Here is an 18,248-nt window from a genome sequence, read left to right as displayed (position 1 = left end):
GGGCTGGCCGCGGGAATGTGGAAGTCCTCAGCGTGCCGCGGTGTTAAAGCTGTGGGGTGTTACGAGGGAGACGGGTTTTTTGGACGACTAAGCATCCACGTAATGAGAGAAAGGGGCTGGAAAATCCACCCAGTCTCCGAAAGCTCCGTCCTCAGTGCATGTGCACGAAGCGGCTGTACTCGGCGTCATGTCGGGGATGTTTGAATTCCGCAGCTCTTTTAGTGAGTCCTGCGTTCTGGGGGGGGCCGCATTCCGGGGGCCCGGGGAGCCGGGGAGAGATGAAGCGCGGCTGTCTGGGTGCGGCCCTCCAGCTCTCGTCGGGTCAGAGACGCTCTTTTGTTTTGAAGTTGCTCGTAATTTTGAACGTCTGCTCTTGGCAAGAGCTCCGATGATGCAGAGACGCGAACTACATCTGCGGTGTGTGTGTCCGCTTGGGAAACCAGCACCGGGGATTAATGGGGTTTTAATTTATGCCTTAGTTATTCAAGAAGGCTGCTCCCAGTGAGGCTGCTGTAAAACTTCTATTACAAAGCAAGTTGGCTCGATCGCACGGTCACCTTCCCCACTCCCCCTTCTTTGTTTACAGAGAAGAATCACCCGGTATTATTTTTAAAAGAAAGATGGCTACTTTGTAAACAGTGTCATTTCTCTGATGTGGGTTTTAGTTTGGAACTCAGAAATAAAGCCTCTTGGCTGCCGCTGAGGTGTTGTAATGACACGGTTGCTTTCAAACGAGAGTTCCTTTTTGCCGTTTGACCCTCGCGTCAAGCGGATACTTGTCAGCTCCCTCCATGTGCGGGGCCTGGTCCAAGCACCAGAGACACGACATTTGACATGGAGACGTTGCTTGGGACACGGATGGTCTTATCAAGGAAGGCAAAGGCCACAGAAGTAAAACCAGGCACTTGAACAGATCTTACTTAAAAATTTTGGAGAAATATGTGATCTGTTCTCCATTTTAACTGCCTTACGTAAATGATAAAATGTACCGTAACAGATAACAGTTGTATCGGGGAAAGCCTGGTGGCGATCAGCTCGTTCTTTGTAGGAGGCCCAAGGCAGAAATGGCCTGTGTTGCAGGAGCTGCGCCTCTGAGGACCGGGTCACGTGCTTTGTTAAATTCAGCCCCTGTGTGTCCCGCAGGGTAATGAAGTATCTTCCTTTTAAATTGAAGTAGCAAAAGGGATGTTTGCAGAGTGTAGCCTACTGAGGAAGCAGAGCAAGTTCTAGAGTAATACTTGATTATATTTTTAACCATATACGTTGGGACACATTATATATAAGATAAGTATAGAAGGACACAAGACTCTTCCCCGTGTTGTATTTAGAAGAAGGACAGGGAAAGGCTTCGTGACTTTATGGTTCACGCGTCCGTGCTCTGCGCATTAGCAGTGAGCGTGCGTTACTTCTGTAATCCCAGTGACTGAAGTGAAATCAGTAGAGGAGAAGGCGGCCTTTCCTGTTCAGTCGAGTTAAACTGTTTAACGTCTGACAAAACATTTTCATTATTGTTGTTGTCTTATTAGTTAAAGTGAAAAGTTTCCTAAAATGGCGGTTTTTAAAACAAGTACTCTCCGAAAGACATCTGATGAGAGAGCCAGCAATGTGGTGGCTAAGTAACCTCAGATTCCTCCGAAAACACTTAGAAGTCAGTGTGTTAAAATAAACATGCGTTTGGGAGCATAGCCATCTGTCCGGTCTGTAAGGAAGTCCCTTCGGGGCTCCACAAAGAGAGGCCGCCCTGGTGGTCCTTCGTCGCTCCGGCACCGCTGGGTCAGGTCTAAAGCACAAACACTAGCCCTTCCACGATCACGATCAGGACAGGCTCGACCCGCTGGTGCACGGTGGTGCCTAGAAGCTCGTCCTTCACCTGCGCTCTGGCATAAAACCAGGGGTCACCCAGAGCCTGGCCCTCACACGGGCTGGGCATTAAGCTTTAATAGTACCTCAGGGTCACCTAACGCCCTGAAGGTGTGAGATGGGTTGTACGGACTGACCCTCGGCCGGCAATCGGCCTGGGACTCCCTGCAGAAGCAAACACAGTACTTGCTCGTGTCTTGCATTTTCCAGGTGTGTGCGAGCGTGCGCGCATGTACGGGCTCTGTCCTAGTCTGCACACGCTGGAGTCTTTTTTTTTCCCAGTCTTCCAGGATTCACTGTTTATGCCCCACACCCAGTGCTCCATGCAACCCGTGCCCTCCTCAGTACCCACCACCAGGCTCACCCAAGGACCCACCCCTTCTCCTCCCCTCCCAAACCTGTTTGTTTCTCAGAGTCCACAGTCTCTCATGGTTTGTCTCCCCTGCCAATTTCCCCAACTCCCTTCTCCTCCCCATCTCCCTGTGTCCTCCATGTTATCTCTTATGCTCCACAAACAAGACAAACCATATGACAATTGACTCTCTGCTTGACTTGTTTCACTCAGCATAATCTCCTCCAGTCTGGTCTGTGTTGATACAAATGTGGGGTGTTCATCCTTTCTGATGCAGGCATCATACCCTATGACCCTGCAATGGCACTGCTGGGTATTTACCCCAGAGATACAGATGTCGTGAGAAGAAGGACCATCTGTACCCCAGTGTTCATAGCAGCAATGGCCACAGTCGCCAAACGGACACCCTTCAACGGACGAATGAATAAGGAAGATGAGGTCCCCCCACCACACACATGCTAGAGTGTTCTGGGGAGTGGGGAGGAGCAGCCTCTGATACTCCTAAAAAGTATTGATGTAACCTGGGGCAGGTTACTGATCCTCTCTGAGTCTAAATTTCCTCAATATTAAAATTAGAATGATAGTATCACTTTAATAGGTTTGTGTGAGAATTCAGTGGGATAATACATGCCTGGGTTCAGTAAATGTTTAGATCCCTTTTCATTAAGCACATTTATTTAAACTAAATCAATAGAAGCTATTTCTTTGTTATATTGGTTCCCTCTTTTCTGCCGTTGCTAGTCTTATGAAACATTTTTCTGTTTTATTCCCTGTAAATGAACATATATTTTAGCTTCATTAGACTTAAATAGGCCTTTATTTGGTAGCCTAAGAATCGTAGTGATCATTATTTGCTTGCTTGTTTGTGAAAATGTGTTTCATGTTATAAACATCTGCTGTGTCGAGAAACTTCCGAGCACAGTCTACTTGTAAATGAAATACTGTCTTTCTACCCTCTGCCTTGCATTGCACCTTGAAAATAGTCAGTGCTCAGTAATTATTTGTTGTCAGATGATTTAAACCTCCTTCACACTCTTGGCACTGGCCCTGTCTGCAGAGCTCAGTCCTTGCAGAGTGCATTCTGCAAAGCAAATGCTGTAGCCTGACCTCACCCCCGTTCTTTGCACAAAGATAAAGAGTATATCCACTTACCCAGGTAGTGGTCCCAAACTGGAGTTCATCAGTTCCTTCATGTCCTGTCATTAAAGACTGAATAAGGGGAATGAAATTTTTATTAGATCAGAAGAGGGTTTTGGTGTTTAATGTCATATAAAGAATATGTGATGATGTTGAGGCCGTGCAGCATAGATTGCTTGGGGTACAGAGAAGAACAAGGCACAGCCTTTCCCCCTAGAAGCTCAGAACTCAGACAGAGTTATAATTATACGTTACATGTGTATATTAGATGTCTGTGTTATATATGTGTCTACAGAACGTATACAGCGGTAAGAGCTATGTGCAAGGTATGAGTTTGAGATCAGATGCAGTGAGGGTTCCTGAACAGAGATGGAAGACGTGGTGGGAAATTTCGCCCGGTAAAGACTGGATGCAGAGCGGGGCAGTCCCGTAGGAAGGCCGCGTGCCGTGCTGAGAGGCTGGGGCTGGTTTTCTTGTGGGAAGGGCTGTTGAAACATTTTTAGGATAGAGTGTCATGTTTTGAGTATATTGTGAAAAAAGTCAACATTTCCCATCAGACTGAAGGAGAGAAACATTATCAGGAACCTTTCGACATCCAGTCAGCTTAATTGAAGTGTCAGATAGTCAGATTGGCACAACACGGCTCCTCGGATGGACCCTGAATCCCCAGGAAACCGTCCACGCAGCCAGTAAGAGACTGAGTCCTAGAGCAGAGCGATCCAGCCGAAAGGCAGCGGTGTAAGGGTGGGGGTCATTCTTTTCGCTGCAGACCCAGAGATGGGTAAGTTGTCCTGTTCTTCAGGAACTTTCTTTGGGTCTGCTTGTTACTCCTCAACCTGCAGATTCTGAAGTGAGGGCTTTCCAGTTGCCACACTGTGCCCATCCGTTGCTTGCTTGAGTCCACTCTTCTTTCAAAGCAGCGAGGGACAGAGTCAGTGCTGGTGCTAGATGGGGTGGGGACAGGGAGGTGGTGGGGTGAGAAGGCGGCAGACAGCCACGATACAGAAAATGAAGCACTCTGGGGCGCCTGGGGGGCTCAGTGGGTTAAAGCCTCTGCCTTCAGCTCAGGTCATGATCCCAGGGTCCTGGGATCGAGCCCTGGGATCGAGCTCTCTGCTCAGCAGGGAGCGTGCTTCCTCCTCTCTCTCTGCCTGCCTCTCTGCCTACTTGTGTCTGTCAAATAAACAAATTTTAAAAATCTTAAAGAAAAAGAAAAGAAAAGAAAATGAAGCACTTTTAGGCAATTTAGCTAAAGTGTGATCAGGAACAACGTCGGGGCAAGTCATTGGTTGACTGGAGTGCAGGATGGAGTGAAGCCGCCAGAGCAGAGGAGGGGCACGGTGCGGCGGGGGCAGGGGGCCTGACTGACGGGGGCCTGGACTTCGCAGAGCTGACTCCACACACCAGTTCACTGGGACTGGCTTCTGCCTGTAGCAGTTCTGTCACGGAGAGCTCGGGGCTCCATGGTGGGCTCAGACAGGCGCGTGCATGGCCTACCCCAGAGGGTTTGTCTGGCTACAATGAGAACTTCTAAGTGCAAGAATTCGGCTAAGTGGGAAGCCTCGTGTGAACGGGACAATGTCACATGAACGCTGTGGCGTTCGACCTCACTTTGCCATTCCGAGCCACGTCCGTGCTTGACGACTCGTCATTTATTGCTGAACAGGAAATAGTCAAATATTTTCCAAAGCCCTTGTCCTAAGTGTAAGATCTAATCTAAAATCTGGTTCAAGGAACTTTTTAAATATGAAAGGTAAACTCTTTTCTGTAGCTACTATGTGCACACTTGCTCGTATAATTCACAGATCAACTGTATTTAAATTGAAATAAAGTCATTTTTCTAACTAATTTGATCTACCAGCAAATCATTTCTGTGTTTTGTATACATTTGGGGAAATTTAGTACAATTTTTCAGCCATACCTAAAGGTTTTTAAAACTGACATATTATTTGCTTTTTTAAATTCACCTAAATCTCAAGCCCAGTTTAATGAATTCTGTAAATCGTCAGGCTGGTAGAGAAGACGCTCTTGTTTAGTACAACTAAGCTGGGTCACCTCCAGTCTGTGTTCAGCAAAGGTCACCTCAGTTTAGCGTACCAGTGACCAGTGACCTTTCTGAATGGCCATCTGGAGTGGCGCGTTTTGCAGAGCTCATCGGAGTCTCCGGCCAACCCCCAGCTGCTCTGTCTGCAGGGTCACGGGCCCTCTGCAGTGCTGGTCCGCGGGCTCTTCGTAACGTGGCACCCTAACTCCTCGGGTCTGCGAGTGTGCGTGCGTGCGTGTGTCCGTATCCATGGATGTGTGAGAGTGCATGTGTGTGTGCACATCTGTATCTGTGTATGTGTGAGAGTGTGTGTGCACATCTGTGCCCGTGTATGTGTGAGAGTGTGTGTGTGCACATCTGTGTCCGTGTATGTGTGAGAGTGTGTGTGCACATCTGTGCCCGTGTATGTGTGAGAGTGTGTGTGCACATCTGTGTCCGTGTATGTGTGAGAGTGTGTGTGTGCACATCTGTGTCCGTGTATGTGTGAGTGTGTGTGTGCACATCTGTATCCCTGTATATGCGAGAGAGCGTGTGTGTGCGCGTGCACATCTGTATCCGTGTATGTGTGAGAGAGTGTGTGTGCACATCTGTATCCATGTATATGTGAGAGAGAGCGTGTGTGTGCACATCTGTATCCGTGTATATGTGAGAGTGTGTGTGTGCACATCTGTATCCGTGTGTGTGTGAGAGCGTGAGTGGGTGACTGGATGTCTTTTTATTTCAGTCATTCCCTCCTTAGTCGTAGCAGATCTAGAATATTCCATGCACTTGTCAAGAAAGTTTGATCCTGGAATTTTGAAAGAGCCCACAGAGTTAAGATCTCCCTCATTGCTAGGAGTGTATCATTATGTAACTTACCAAATAGAAAACTTAGTTGTGGAACTTTGGGGTCCTATATGCCTGGGCTGTCAGGGAGCGTTCAAAAGACCAGGAAGCCAATTTACCTCCATTTGTATGATGCAGGAATTTCTGCAGAGGTGAGACACGCTTACACATGCAAGCGTGTGGAAGGGAGGTATGCGTAGCCCCAAATGTATGTCCTGTTTGGCACAAATCTGTGTTTAAGTGTACCCATTTACAAAATGCATTACAGAGTGATCTCCCTAAGAAACAGCTGGCCCTTTACAGGGAAGCCTTACCAGCCTTATGAAGCCCAAACTGGGCTGGAAAACTGAAGCTCCTCTTACTTTGCCAGGGAGTAAGGTGTTTCCTGAATTTCTGTGGGTGCCAGACATGCCTCCGTTATTGGTCTAGGAGAGTAGCTCTTCGAGAATTAACTTATTATGGTGCACAAGGAATCTGAATGAAAAGATGCGTTATTGGTTCAAATACAGTGCTGTTCCCGGATAGCACAGCCTGTGACCTCACGAAGCCGGGCACCCAAGCGCTGCCGTCGCGGGGCACGGAGGGCATCGGCCTGGGAGCTCCTGCCGACTTGCGTGAGCCGCTCAGCAGAATTTATCATCTCTGATTCACTGTTGCTTTCTTCACCTTCACATTGGACTGGATTGGGTTGGGGGGTAGGGCCGGGTGGATTATCTCCCGACGCCTTTCTGGCGCTGACACCCGTCCATGCCGTCGAAGCAGGTCATGCTTAACTCGGACTGTTGTGCTGCTTCCGCAGGGTGTCACCTACTGTGGCGAGAGCTCAGCCAGCAGTCTCACCATGGCCAACGTGCCCTGGCATGAGGAGGTGGTGCACTTTGTCCAGGACTTGGTGGATCTCATCCCCGACTACGAAATCGCTTGTGAGCACGAACATTCCAACTGCCTCCTTATCGCTCACAAGAGGGTAAGCAGAGCCCGGCCTGCGCTCTTCCGGCCGCTCCTTCTGCTCAGTGTCTCCTCCCTTGTTGTAGGGGCGTCCGCTTGTTTGCTTCCTTTCCTGAGATGACTTCAGGAGGCCCTCGGTGTGTGTGTGTGTAATGATGTGGAGAACAAAGGCCGAAGAAATGTAGGAAAACACTGAGCTGCATTACAGCTTGCAGCCCGTCGACAAGTGCTCGGGCAGGCAGGGTGACCGTCCTCCAGGAACTCGACTGCCTCCACGTTAATACCTTGCTAAAGGCAAAAGGCACCCTTCGCTTCACATTAGTCCAACCTCCAGGGTCCTGTGAATCTTCTAACATCGAAAATCCCCTTGGAAACGTCTTTTCTCTGTCCATCCGCCCCCAAGATATATGTCAGTCGTCATCTTCCAAGCATGTTCCCTGACACCTCGCTGAAGGCTCTCTTGGCTAAGGTTTTACCAGACAGCACTAAATGACATGATCCTAACAGCCCCTCAAGGTCCTGGAAGCCTAGCTTCCCACTTTCTCAGAGGCTTACGCGATCCCTGACCCCCTCCCAGCTTGAAAATATGTGATCGGTCACTCCTCACAACCCCAGCGCGGCTCTTCCTGCCCACAGGTCCTGTCTGCCTGCCTTAATGAAACTATCCTTTTTGCACAAAGATAATCTTGAGAATTCTTTCCTGCTGTTGGCTCCTAGACGCCAGCATTGTACATCAGACAGGATGACTGTTGACATGGGATGATAGCAAAGTCAGGTTTGCTTGATGACTCTGCATCCTTTTCTATTCAAGTTCTGCATTAACAAGTGCTTTTTTAATTTTTTTTTTAAGATTTTATTTATTTATTTGACAGACAGAGATCGCAAGTAGGAGAGAGGCAGGCGGGGGGAAGCAGGCTCCCCGCTGAGCAGAGAGCCCGATGCGGGGCTCGATCTCAGGACCCTGAGACCATGATCTGAGCCGAAGGCAGAGGCTTTAACCCACAGAGCCACCCAGGCGCCCCGCACAACAAGGGCTTTTTTAAAAAAGGGGACATGGATGAACCCTGAAAACATTATTCTAGGTTAAAAAAAAAAACAAACACAAAAGGGCACTATTGCGTGATTCCGTTTGTCTAAAATGTCCAAACTGGGTTAATCTGTAGCGACAGAAAGTAGGTCAGTGGTTCCAGAGACCGAGGAGGAGCAGGCTGGGGAGTGACCACTGCCAGGTGCCGTGTTCTTTGGGGTTGATGGAAATATTCAAGAATTATCGAGTGGTGTCGGTTGCCCATCTCTGTGACTATACCAGAGTCCCTGAATTGTATCCTTTAAAAGGCTGAATTTCGTGGCATGTGAGTTATATCACAATCAAGATAAATTAATACCAAAAAGATAATAAAGGCCAAGAGTGGCCAAAGATAATAAAGGCCTTATATAAGAAAGGGAGTACCTCTTCTTATATAAGTGCTTTTTATGCGACTAAAGTCGGGCTTAATTTGAACACAAAAGAACATTTTATCCTCCCCCAAAACCTTACATGGCTTCCTGAACAGCTTCTTAGCTGAACAGCACTTAATAATACAAGATTCGCTCAATTAAAATTTCACCTCCTCTAGCCTCACGAATGCCAGGTTAAAAGGCTCGCATGCATTGGTTGTGGTTAGAGTGTATGCAGCTGAATGTTTAGACAGAAGAGTATGTCCTGGGATGTCGAGGAGCAGAGAAATAAAGGCCACCTGGTATTTGAAATGTTAATTAAAGTAGCTTCAAAGCTAATTAACTTACAAAGCAAATCTTAAAAATTAAAGCCAAACCCTGAATTTTATCTTCTGGTTCTTCTTTCAGTTTTCTCCTAGGTACGAGGCTAGAGAATACAGATCTCTCATGTTCAGACCCTTCAGTGACCTCCCATTGCTTTTACTTCAAAGTCAAAATCCTTAGAGGGACCTTAGGACCCAGTGTGATCGGGCTGTGCACCTCTCCAGCTTCCTACACTGCTCGTTCCCCTCTCTCTGCACTTTCTTTATATTCTCAGCCACGTTAGGTCTTACTTTCCCTTTAAATAGGCTGCAATTTTGTACGCTTTTCTGTTCTTGTAGTGGCGCACTAGGAATGGCCATATGCATCCTTGACTAATCACAGTCTGACGGTAGAGGATACTTTTACACTCTAACTGCAAAGCAGGGATCTGAGAACACCTCATCAGCCCCCGTTTCCCTTCCCAGCACAGGTACTGTTAGTGTTGTGTACCGTAGTTGTGAGTGGGCAGGAGTGTCGTTAACTGCCTCACGGAGTCAGGACTCCGTTGGATGGACATGCCTCTTTAACTCTGTTTTGCTCTCTGTTCCTTTCTGCATTTTTGACCCTCCACATGGAACTGTTTTCCAGATACTTTTTAACACATGCTTTAGTGGGAGTCTGCTGATGGAAAATTTTGTTCTTGTTTGTCTGGAAATGAACAATTTGGCTGGGGATGAAATTCTAGGTTGACATTTGTTGCCTTTCACCACTATAGAGATAATCTCGTCTTTTATTTATTTATTTTTTTTTTTTAAAGATTTTATTTTATTTATTTGAGAGAGAGAGACAGTGAGAGAGAGAATGAGCGAGGAGAAGGTCAGAGAGCGAAGCAGACTCCGATAATCTCGTCTTTTAAATTCCATTGATAACAAGTCAGCTATTGGTTTGTCGCTTGTTTTCAGATAATCTGCCGTTTTCACACTTCTGGCTTCTCTTTTGGTTCTGCCCATATCCACAGGGAGTTCCCAGAAGGCGCCAAGCAACTGAATTCAGTGTGATAAATGCAGTGACAGGCATAGCTACCCAGGTACACACCAGCGTGAAGAGACAGTCCGAGACCGACGCTCATTAGCTAATGTTTCTTGAGCACCCAGGGTGTGTCAGGCATGGTGCTGGGTACTAGGGATGCAAAGATGAGTTAAGCAAATAGTCCCTGCCTTCGAGAGTGGTCTAACAGAAAAAAGAAAAAAGGCAGCTATCGAAACAAATACCTCCAGTTTTTCATCAGAGCAATGATGGAAGAGTAGAACCCGGGGGCGGGGGGTGTGCTGGGGACAATATGGTACTATCAGCAGAGGCTTCCCAGAGGAGTTGCTGTTTGACTGGATGTCCAGCGACAGCCCAGCGAGGACGGACATGAAGGCAGAAAAATGTACAAGGAAAGGTCCTTGGAGAAGCATGGAGGCCTAACCTGTTGGGAAAACAACGAGTAGTTCATTACGGCCGGAGTTCAAAAGAAGGGTTGAAGGGAAAGGAAGGGGGGGTGACTGGTCAGGGGCAAGGGCGTTGGTGGCGCTGAATGGAATCCTAGTTGTGCCGTTTCCTGTACAGCACAGGCAGCGCTGAAGGGATTGAGGTAGGACAGTGACACAATCAGATTTGGGTCTCAGAAAAATTTGTTTAGCAACATGAGGGGGCATGAGCTGTAAGACTAGAAGACAGAGAAACCAGTTAAAAACTGTCGTGATAGTGCAGCAGTGCAAGGGTGACGTGATGAGGGTCTGACAGAGGCTGTGAGGGGAGAGAAAGGAGAATGGCAGACTTGGTCAGACGCTCAGTGCGGGCTGCTCTCTGTCTTCCTAGGGGAGTCGTGGACTGGTGTCCTCTCAACCAAGCCGACGTCAAGGTTCGGGTCCCCACTTGGCCTCCGTTGACCTGTTGGGGGCAGTGCGTCCTTATGGCTGATTTGGGGGTGAAAGTGTGGGCTCTCCTTGGAGAACCTCTGCTCCACTCTGACTAGGAAGGGAGGACCCCGTCATTGCTGCTCCCCAGGGACAGTGTAGGATGGATGTGGGGGCCTCGTTGCCCCCGGGCAGCAGGGAGGGTCTTGGCTCTCTGCTAAGCTTCCTCCGTCCCCAATCTGGTGTGGGTGGGGTGAGGTACCTTGCTATGGCCGGGTAGAGGCCAGTGCTCCTGGGACCACAGGGGGTGGGATGGCCGGACCCTCCACTCCACCTCCTCTGACAGCTCCCCATGGCCAGGAGGGAGGGCGCGGCCCAACGTGGCGGGGCGGATATGAAGGTCTAGGGTCTCCCATAGACGCTGACTGACCTGGGGTGAGAATTGGGCATTTTTCTCATGGCCTAGGTTGGGTATTGCATAAGTTTTCTGTCTTGCTAGCTAGGCTGCCCTTTTCCTGGTCCTCTGGCTGAGAAAAGCAGGTTTTTCACGGGGCTCTAAGATTTGTTTGTTTGTTTGTTTACTGTTTGTGCCCTTTGGTATTTCTGGATTGTGGGCTTCAGCCAGGCCTCTAGGCTCCAGCACCCAGTGCAGGATTCTTAGTAAGAGCCACAGACAGAGCCCAGGGAGTGTGTACCAGTCTGCCTTTTATCTGCCTTTGAAGTCTTCTTGTGTTTGCTTTGTATATGATACCCAGCGACTTTAGCCACGTAGTGGGAGAAGTAGGAAGAAGTCCATATCCTCCATCTTGTCCAGAAGCAGAGGTCTGTGACCACAGTTTTGACATTTATAGATTTTGGCCAAATACCTCCTCAGTGAACAGTAACGCCAGTCCGCTGGGAACACTGTGAATTACAGATTATTTAGCAGAATACTTCTGTGTAAGCTGATTTTCTTTACTAATGTTAGAAGTGTCACCCCGTATGTTACAAGGCTAGCCCTGTACTGTTACCGGGAAGATTTTCTGGAAACGTACACGAAGACATCCCTGTCTGATCCTCACTGGGGCCTGTCAGATCCCATTTAATGAGGAGGCTGGCAGTTACCGACGGATGCCTCTTTAAGGTCACAGAAAACAGCTATAACCAAAAACCAAATCAAGGAAAGAAACAGAAAAAGAGAAAAATGAAACCAAAGCCTAGAAGAATCCATAAAACAAACCATTTAGTTCATAAATAACAGCGTGGGTATTGACTGTTTAACGACCTCATTGTTCATGCTGCCAATTCCAAGCTTACTGTTTCTCAGCTATATTTTTGAAACAGGACATCTCTCAGTGAACGCAAAAGAAAAACCTAAATACTTGATTCTTAATGGCTTTCACAATCAGGGCCTTTTCAGCTTTGTCTCAGGCCCCCTCTGGGCCGCTTCAAGGTCCCGCCATGTTGCTTTTTTCCTCCGCCTTTGCCCAAGATGCCTCTTCTGCCAGAAAGACACCCACACCTGCCCCACCGCAGTTCACCTGCTGAATTTCTGCTCCTTAAAATTGTAAAACAGATCTCCTCGGGGCTACCTCTCTGGGATCGATGTGCGCAGAGATGAGGCTGCATTTTGAAGAGCTGTGGGTTCATGGAACACAGGGTGTCATCCCCAGCACTTCCCAGAGTCCCTGGGACACCGCGGATTCTCCGTGTTTGTGTAGAGAACTCACAGCGCCTTCCCCGCCCTCTCCGTCCCGTCTTCACTGTCTGAGCTCCAGAAAGGAGAGACAGTGTTCCATCGTCCTTCCTGATTTTGATCCATACTTACCTCCTTCCTTATTATTTATTCGTTCATTCATTTATTCAGTAAATATTTATTCTACAGAGTTTGCTATTTTTTAGGCTATCATTGACCTGCTGGTTGTTAAATCTGCTTGTTTTCCTGCTCACCATCTCCTTCCTGTTTTTCTGCAGCAGGAATCCGGTGCCAATCCATGCTTTTTGAAAGTTTCTTCTCTCTGCTGTGCATTACTTTTCTGATTTTAGTGAAGCTGGCTAGCAGAAATAAGAACATTGCCATCAAGTGCAGCACTGAAAATCCCTCCATTGTGGCATTTCTTTCTTTATCCATTTCAAAAATTTTAAATTCTCTCTAGGATACCATGTAGCCTAAAGTATAAGGTGAATTCTTTCAAAGAAAAAAAGATTCTAGAGATTTCAAGCATGGGTTGAATATTTACATTCAAATGACCTTTTAAGATTCTACATTAAATTAGTAAGATTTCACAACATGGACCAGCCTCTGGAGAATCCGTTACAATCCGCATTACCCTGTCCATCCCCAAAATACTCCGTGGTCATTTGCATAATTTACAGCGATCTCATTATTGCCATGTGGTATATCACATGCAGAGCATTTCTTAATTCTTGGAATTTTTTTTAAAGATTTTATTTATTTATTTGACAGACAGAGATCACAAGTAGGCAGAGAGGCAGGCAGAGAGAGAGGAGGAAGCAGGCTCCCCGCTGAGAAGAGAGCCCAATGCAGGGCTCGATCCCAGGGCCCTGGGATCATGACCTGAGCTGAAGGCGGAGGCTTTAACCCACTGAGCCACCCAGGCGCCCCTTGGAAGATTTAATGGATGGTTATTTTTTTCACAACAGTTTTGTCATTTAGAAGTGATGTTTAGACTCTAGATAGAGTTTCTGGATAAGAGGGAGTTTTTTTCATGGTCGGGAGTAGAAAGTTCAATGAGTTTCTTTGACTTTGAACAAAGGAAAGACAGATACAGACTTAAGGTAAGTCAGCATGTTTTAGTTCCAAGGTTGAGCTCGAGGGACAAAGAAATAAGTACAGTTGCCCACAGGAGACTGTCTACAGGGGGAGGGCGGGCCTGTCTGTGTGCCGTGGAAGGAACGCCGGGATAAGGAAATAGTCACCCCTCTGCTTCTGTGTTCTCCAGGGGCAGCTCAGATGTAACCTTGGGTCTATCAGTCTGCAAGCTTGAGTGAGACCTTGGTGAATACAATACACTTGATGATTTTGCTGTAGAAACAGTGAGGGGCTTCCCCTGTGCGGATTGGTGATATCCTGTTAAAGTGGACCGCTGCCAGCGGAAACCAAGTAGTAGGTTACATGTACGGCTCGCAAATACACAAAGCACTGTTTTAAAACTTAATTGCTTACTTAAAAAATAGATTTCATGTCTTAGTACATACAGTTTGGGATTTATGGAAAAATTAAGAAGACAGTACAAAGAGTTCCTCTGTACTCTAGATTTGCCTTGTTACGAACATCTCATGTTGGTGTAGTACGTGTGTTACAACTAGCGGACCAGTGCTGCTCCGTGATTCGCCAGAGCCCAGAGTTTGGATTTTGTTAGGTTTTACCCAATGTCCTTTTTCTGTTTTGTTCCATCCAGAAGAATATGTTACATTTAATGTCATGTCCCTTTAGGCTCCTCTTGGCTATGGCAGTTTCTCAGACTTTGTTTTTGATAACTCTGACAGCTTTGAGGAGTGCTCACGAACTATTCTGTAGGATGCACCACTACTGAAATCTGTCCAGTGTTTTTCTCATAAGACCTGGGTTGTGGGTTTTTAGGAGGAAAGCCACGGAGGTAAAGTGCCAGTTTCGTCATCTTGTATCAGGGATGCATGCTGCCAACATGATCTACAGCTAGTGATGTTGACCTTGGCAGCAAACTGAAGTGGTGTTTGTCCGGTTTCTCACCGTAAAAGTACTCTTCCCCTCCCTTTTCTGTACATTTACTCTTCAGAAAGATGTCACTCTCTGCAGCCCATGTGTAAGAACTGGGAGTTACATTCCACATCCTTGATGGTGAGATAGCTACATAAATAGATTTATCTCTTTTCCCCAGTTTTTAACTTATTCCCTCATTCTTTATAGCAGTACAGACTCATGGTATTTACTTACTTTGTACCTTGTGTTATAATCCAGTTTGACTTCATTTCTTTTGTTGCTCAAATTACTCTAGCTCTGGCCACTAGGATCTCTTCCAGTGGGCTCTTGTGCTCCTTTGCCGGGCTTTCGTCAGGGCTCAGGGCTTTCTTTGTCTTTGGTCTTGAGCACTGCTTTCCTTTCTGGCTCTACAAGGTGTTCCAGGCTCATCCTGCACATTTTCTGCTCCAGTCCCGGAAACGGTCATTTGTCTCAGCAGCCCTGGTTCCTTTATTGAAGAGGGATGTTAGAAGCCAAGATCTGGGCGAAGGTGTGCTTGGTGCTGCTGGGGTGTTGTTTCTTCTTTTATGCCCTCGGAAAGGTGTACGACAGCAAAGAAATTGTGCATATATTCCAGCCTTTCTATACACATGTGGCTGTAAGTATTTCTGCGTGCATCCAGTTGTATGAAGCTTAACATGCTAATGTCTCAAACACTAATCTCTTGCCAGCGGGACTCACTCTAGCTGCTTCTTGCTTATTTATAAATTCCCTCTAACAGTGAGAAACTTGGCTCCTTACAGCAGCCGTCTGTTTCCTTAATCATACAGTTCCAAGATACGAGGACAGCAGTGTCAGAACTTTTAACCCTAGAGCACAGTGCTTGTGTGCAGCTCCTTCGGCTTTCATCGTAGAAGCTCCGCCTATTTCCAGAATTACTTAGGTCAGCACCTTTTCCTCTTCCTCCCCGTTGGTGAAGTTACTTCATACATTTGTAACAGATTCTCACAGTCTGCACCTTTTCCTGGGATTCCCTGACCTCTCCTAAGTGAGTCTTGTATTTTATATATATTCACATATATTTTTATGTATGTATTTCAAAATGTAAACTATTTCATATTTTAAGGTTCAGTATTTGTACTATAAAGTTGTATAGGTTTTGAAAAGTACATAATGTGAAAAGATGAATGAACATCTTTTTACATGCTTACTTGCTGCCTGGACATTTTCTGCAGTGAGGTGTTTGTTCAGATCTTTTGCTTATGTTTTCATTGGGTTTGTTATTTTCTTATTGTTGAGTTTTAAGTATTCTTTACATATTTTGGATACATGCCATGTATCAGATGTGTTTTGCAAATATTTCCTTCCAGTCTGTGATTTGACTCTATTCTCTTAACTGCCTTTCTCAGAGCAAACATTTATAATAAAATCTGGTTTATCAACTTTCTCTTTCGTGGATGATGCTAGGTTCTAAACCCAGGGTCACCTAGACCTCATCCTGTGTTACCTTCTAGAAGTTTTGTAGTTTTATTATATGTTTAGGTCTAAGATCTGTTCTGAAAGCTGTAAGATTTATATTGAGATTTTTGTTTGTTTGTTTGATTTTTGCATGTGGAGGTCAAGTTGTTGGAGAGACTGTTCTTCCTGCATTATGCTGGATACTTGTGTGGGTTTATTTCTGGTCCTTGTATTATTCCATTGATCTGTGTGTCTGTTCTTTCACCAATACTATGCAATCTTGACTTTGGTTAGCTTTATTGAAATTGGGTGGTATCAGTTCTCCAACTTGTTCATCTTGGCTATTGGGTTGGCTATTCTAGGTCTTTTGCCTTTTCATGTAAACTTTAGAATCCGTTTGTTAATACCTATAAACTAACTTGCTAGTCTCTTGTTTGGGATCGAGTTGAATTTACACATTCAACTCGACCTAACAAGTTCAGTCTTCTGATCTGTGAACGTGAACTACCTCCTGTTTAGATCTTCCATGACTTCTTTCACCATTTTTTCTTGTGTATAGATCCTATACACGTTTTGTTAGATTTACACATAAGTGTTTCATTTTTTTATGTTAATGTAAATGGTACTGTATTTTTAATTTCAAATTCCAATTGTTCATTCCTGGTATATGAAAAAGCAGTTAGCTAATATTTCTCAGAATATTACCTCCTATTTTGCACCCATGCTATAATAACCTGAGTTCCACAGGATATTTTGTTATTGTTGATTCTTTGGATTTTTCTCTTTTTTTTTTTTTAAATAATTTGTTTATTTGAGAGAGAGTGAGAGTGGGAGAGAACATGTGAGGGGAGAGGTCAGAGGGAGAAGCAGACTCCCTGCTGAGCTGGGAGCCTGATGTGGGACTTAGTCCTGGGACTCTGGGATCATGACCTGAGCCAATGGCAGTTTCTTAACCAACTGAGCCACCCAGGTGCCCCTCTGGATTTTTCTACATCAGTTAATGTGGTTATCATGCATCTCTTCCCAATCTATGTATCTTTTATTTCCATTTCGTATCTTACTGTGTTAAGCTAAAACTTCAAGTCTGATGTTGATTAGAAATGGTAAAAGGTGAACCCCTTGGGTGCCTGTGGGGTTGTAAAAAAAAAAAAAGAAAGAAAAAAGAAAGAAATGGTAAAGGGGACATTCCTGCTTTGATTCTGATTTTAGTGGGAAAGCAACTGGTTTGTAACCATTAAGTATGATGTTCACTGTAGGGTACTGGTGGATGTGTATCAGGTTGAGGACATTTCCCTCTGTTTCTAGTTTGCTGAGAATTTTTAATCATAAATCAGGCTGGATTTTTGTTCTATACTTTTCCTGCAGTTATCGGTACGACCATATTTGCCTTCCTTAGCTGTTGGTGCGATGGGTCACATTAATTGATTTTCAGATGTTGAACCAGCCTTGCCATACCTGGAAGAAATCCCACTTGGTCACGGTGTTTAGTTTTTTTAATGCATTGTTGGATTTGACTTTCTACTATTTTATTTTTTTTACACGTGTTCATGGCAGTTACTGTTTTGTAGTTTTCCTTTCTTGTAATATCTTTATCTTGTTTTGGTCTATTCGTATTTTCTGTATCTTTGTGCTTTAGTCTTAATAGGCTTTGTGTTTCTAGGAATTTGCCCATTTCATCTAGATTATTTAATTTGTTGTTGTACAGTCATATTAATCTTTTATAATCCTTTTTATATCGGTAGAATCAGTAGTAATGTCCCTACCTACATTTCTGATTTGAGTTATTTGAGTCTTTTCTCTTTTTTTCTCAGTCAGGCCAGAGGTTTGTCAATTTTGTTGATATCTTTGAAGAACCAGCTTTTGGTTTCAGTGCCTTGGTTTTTTTTTTGTTTGTTTTTTGGGGTTTTTTTTCCCTATTTTTCTCTTCTCTATTTCATCTCTGCACTAACCATTATTATTTCCATCCTTTTGCTAGCTTTTGGTTTTGTTTAGTTTAGGTTTTTTTTTTTCCCCTCATTCCTTAAGTTGTAAAGTTACATTGTTCATTTGAGATCTTACTTTTTTTTTTTAATATATTTTTTAAGATTTTATTTATTTACTTGACAGAGATCAGAAGTAGGCAGAGAGGCAGGCAGAGAGAGAGGGGAAAGCAGGCTCTCCACCCACAGAGAGCCCGATGCGGGGCTCTATCCCAGGACCCCGAGATCATGACCTGAGCCGAAGGCAGAGGCTTTAACCCACTGAGCCACCCAGGCACCCTGAGATCTTACTTTGTAAAGGAAACATTTATAGTGATAGATTTCCTTCTTAGTATTGCTTTTG

At 45.4% G+C, this 18,248-nt stretch overlaps 1 protein-coding gene across 2 annotated transcripts in view; it reads left to right on the top strand.

Moving 5' to 3' along the window:
- Positions 1-18,248, top strand: part of LOC122896102 (S-adenosyl-L-methionine-dependent tRNA 4-demethylwyosine synthase TYW1-like) — a 199,397-nt gene that overhangs the window by 169,287 nt on the left and 11,862 nt on the right. The window contains exon 15 of one of the 2 annotated variants that reach the window (XM_044234070.1): positions 7,018-7,185. The exons of the other annotated variant lie outside the window; for it this stretch is intronic. Within the exon in view, the coding sequence (XP_044090005.1) occupies positions 7,018-7,185 (168 nt within the window). The remainder of the gene's footprint in view (positions 1-7,017; positions 7,186-18,248) is intronic. 2 annotated transcript variants of the gene reach the window in all.

This window comes from Neovison vison, chromosome 14 (genome assembly GCF_020171115.1).
Source record: "Neovison vison isolate M4711 chromosome 14, ASM_NN_V1, whole genome shotgun sequence".
Classification (NCBI taxonomy): domain Eukaryota; kingdom Metazoa; phylum Chordata; class Mammalia; order Carnivora; family Mustelidae; genus Neogale; species Neogale vison.
This window is presented reverse-complemented; position numbering and strand designations above follow the sequence as displayed.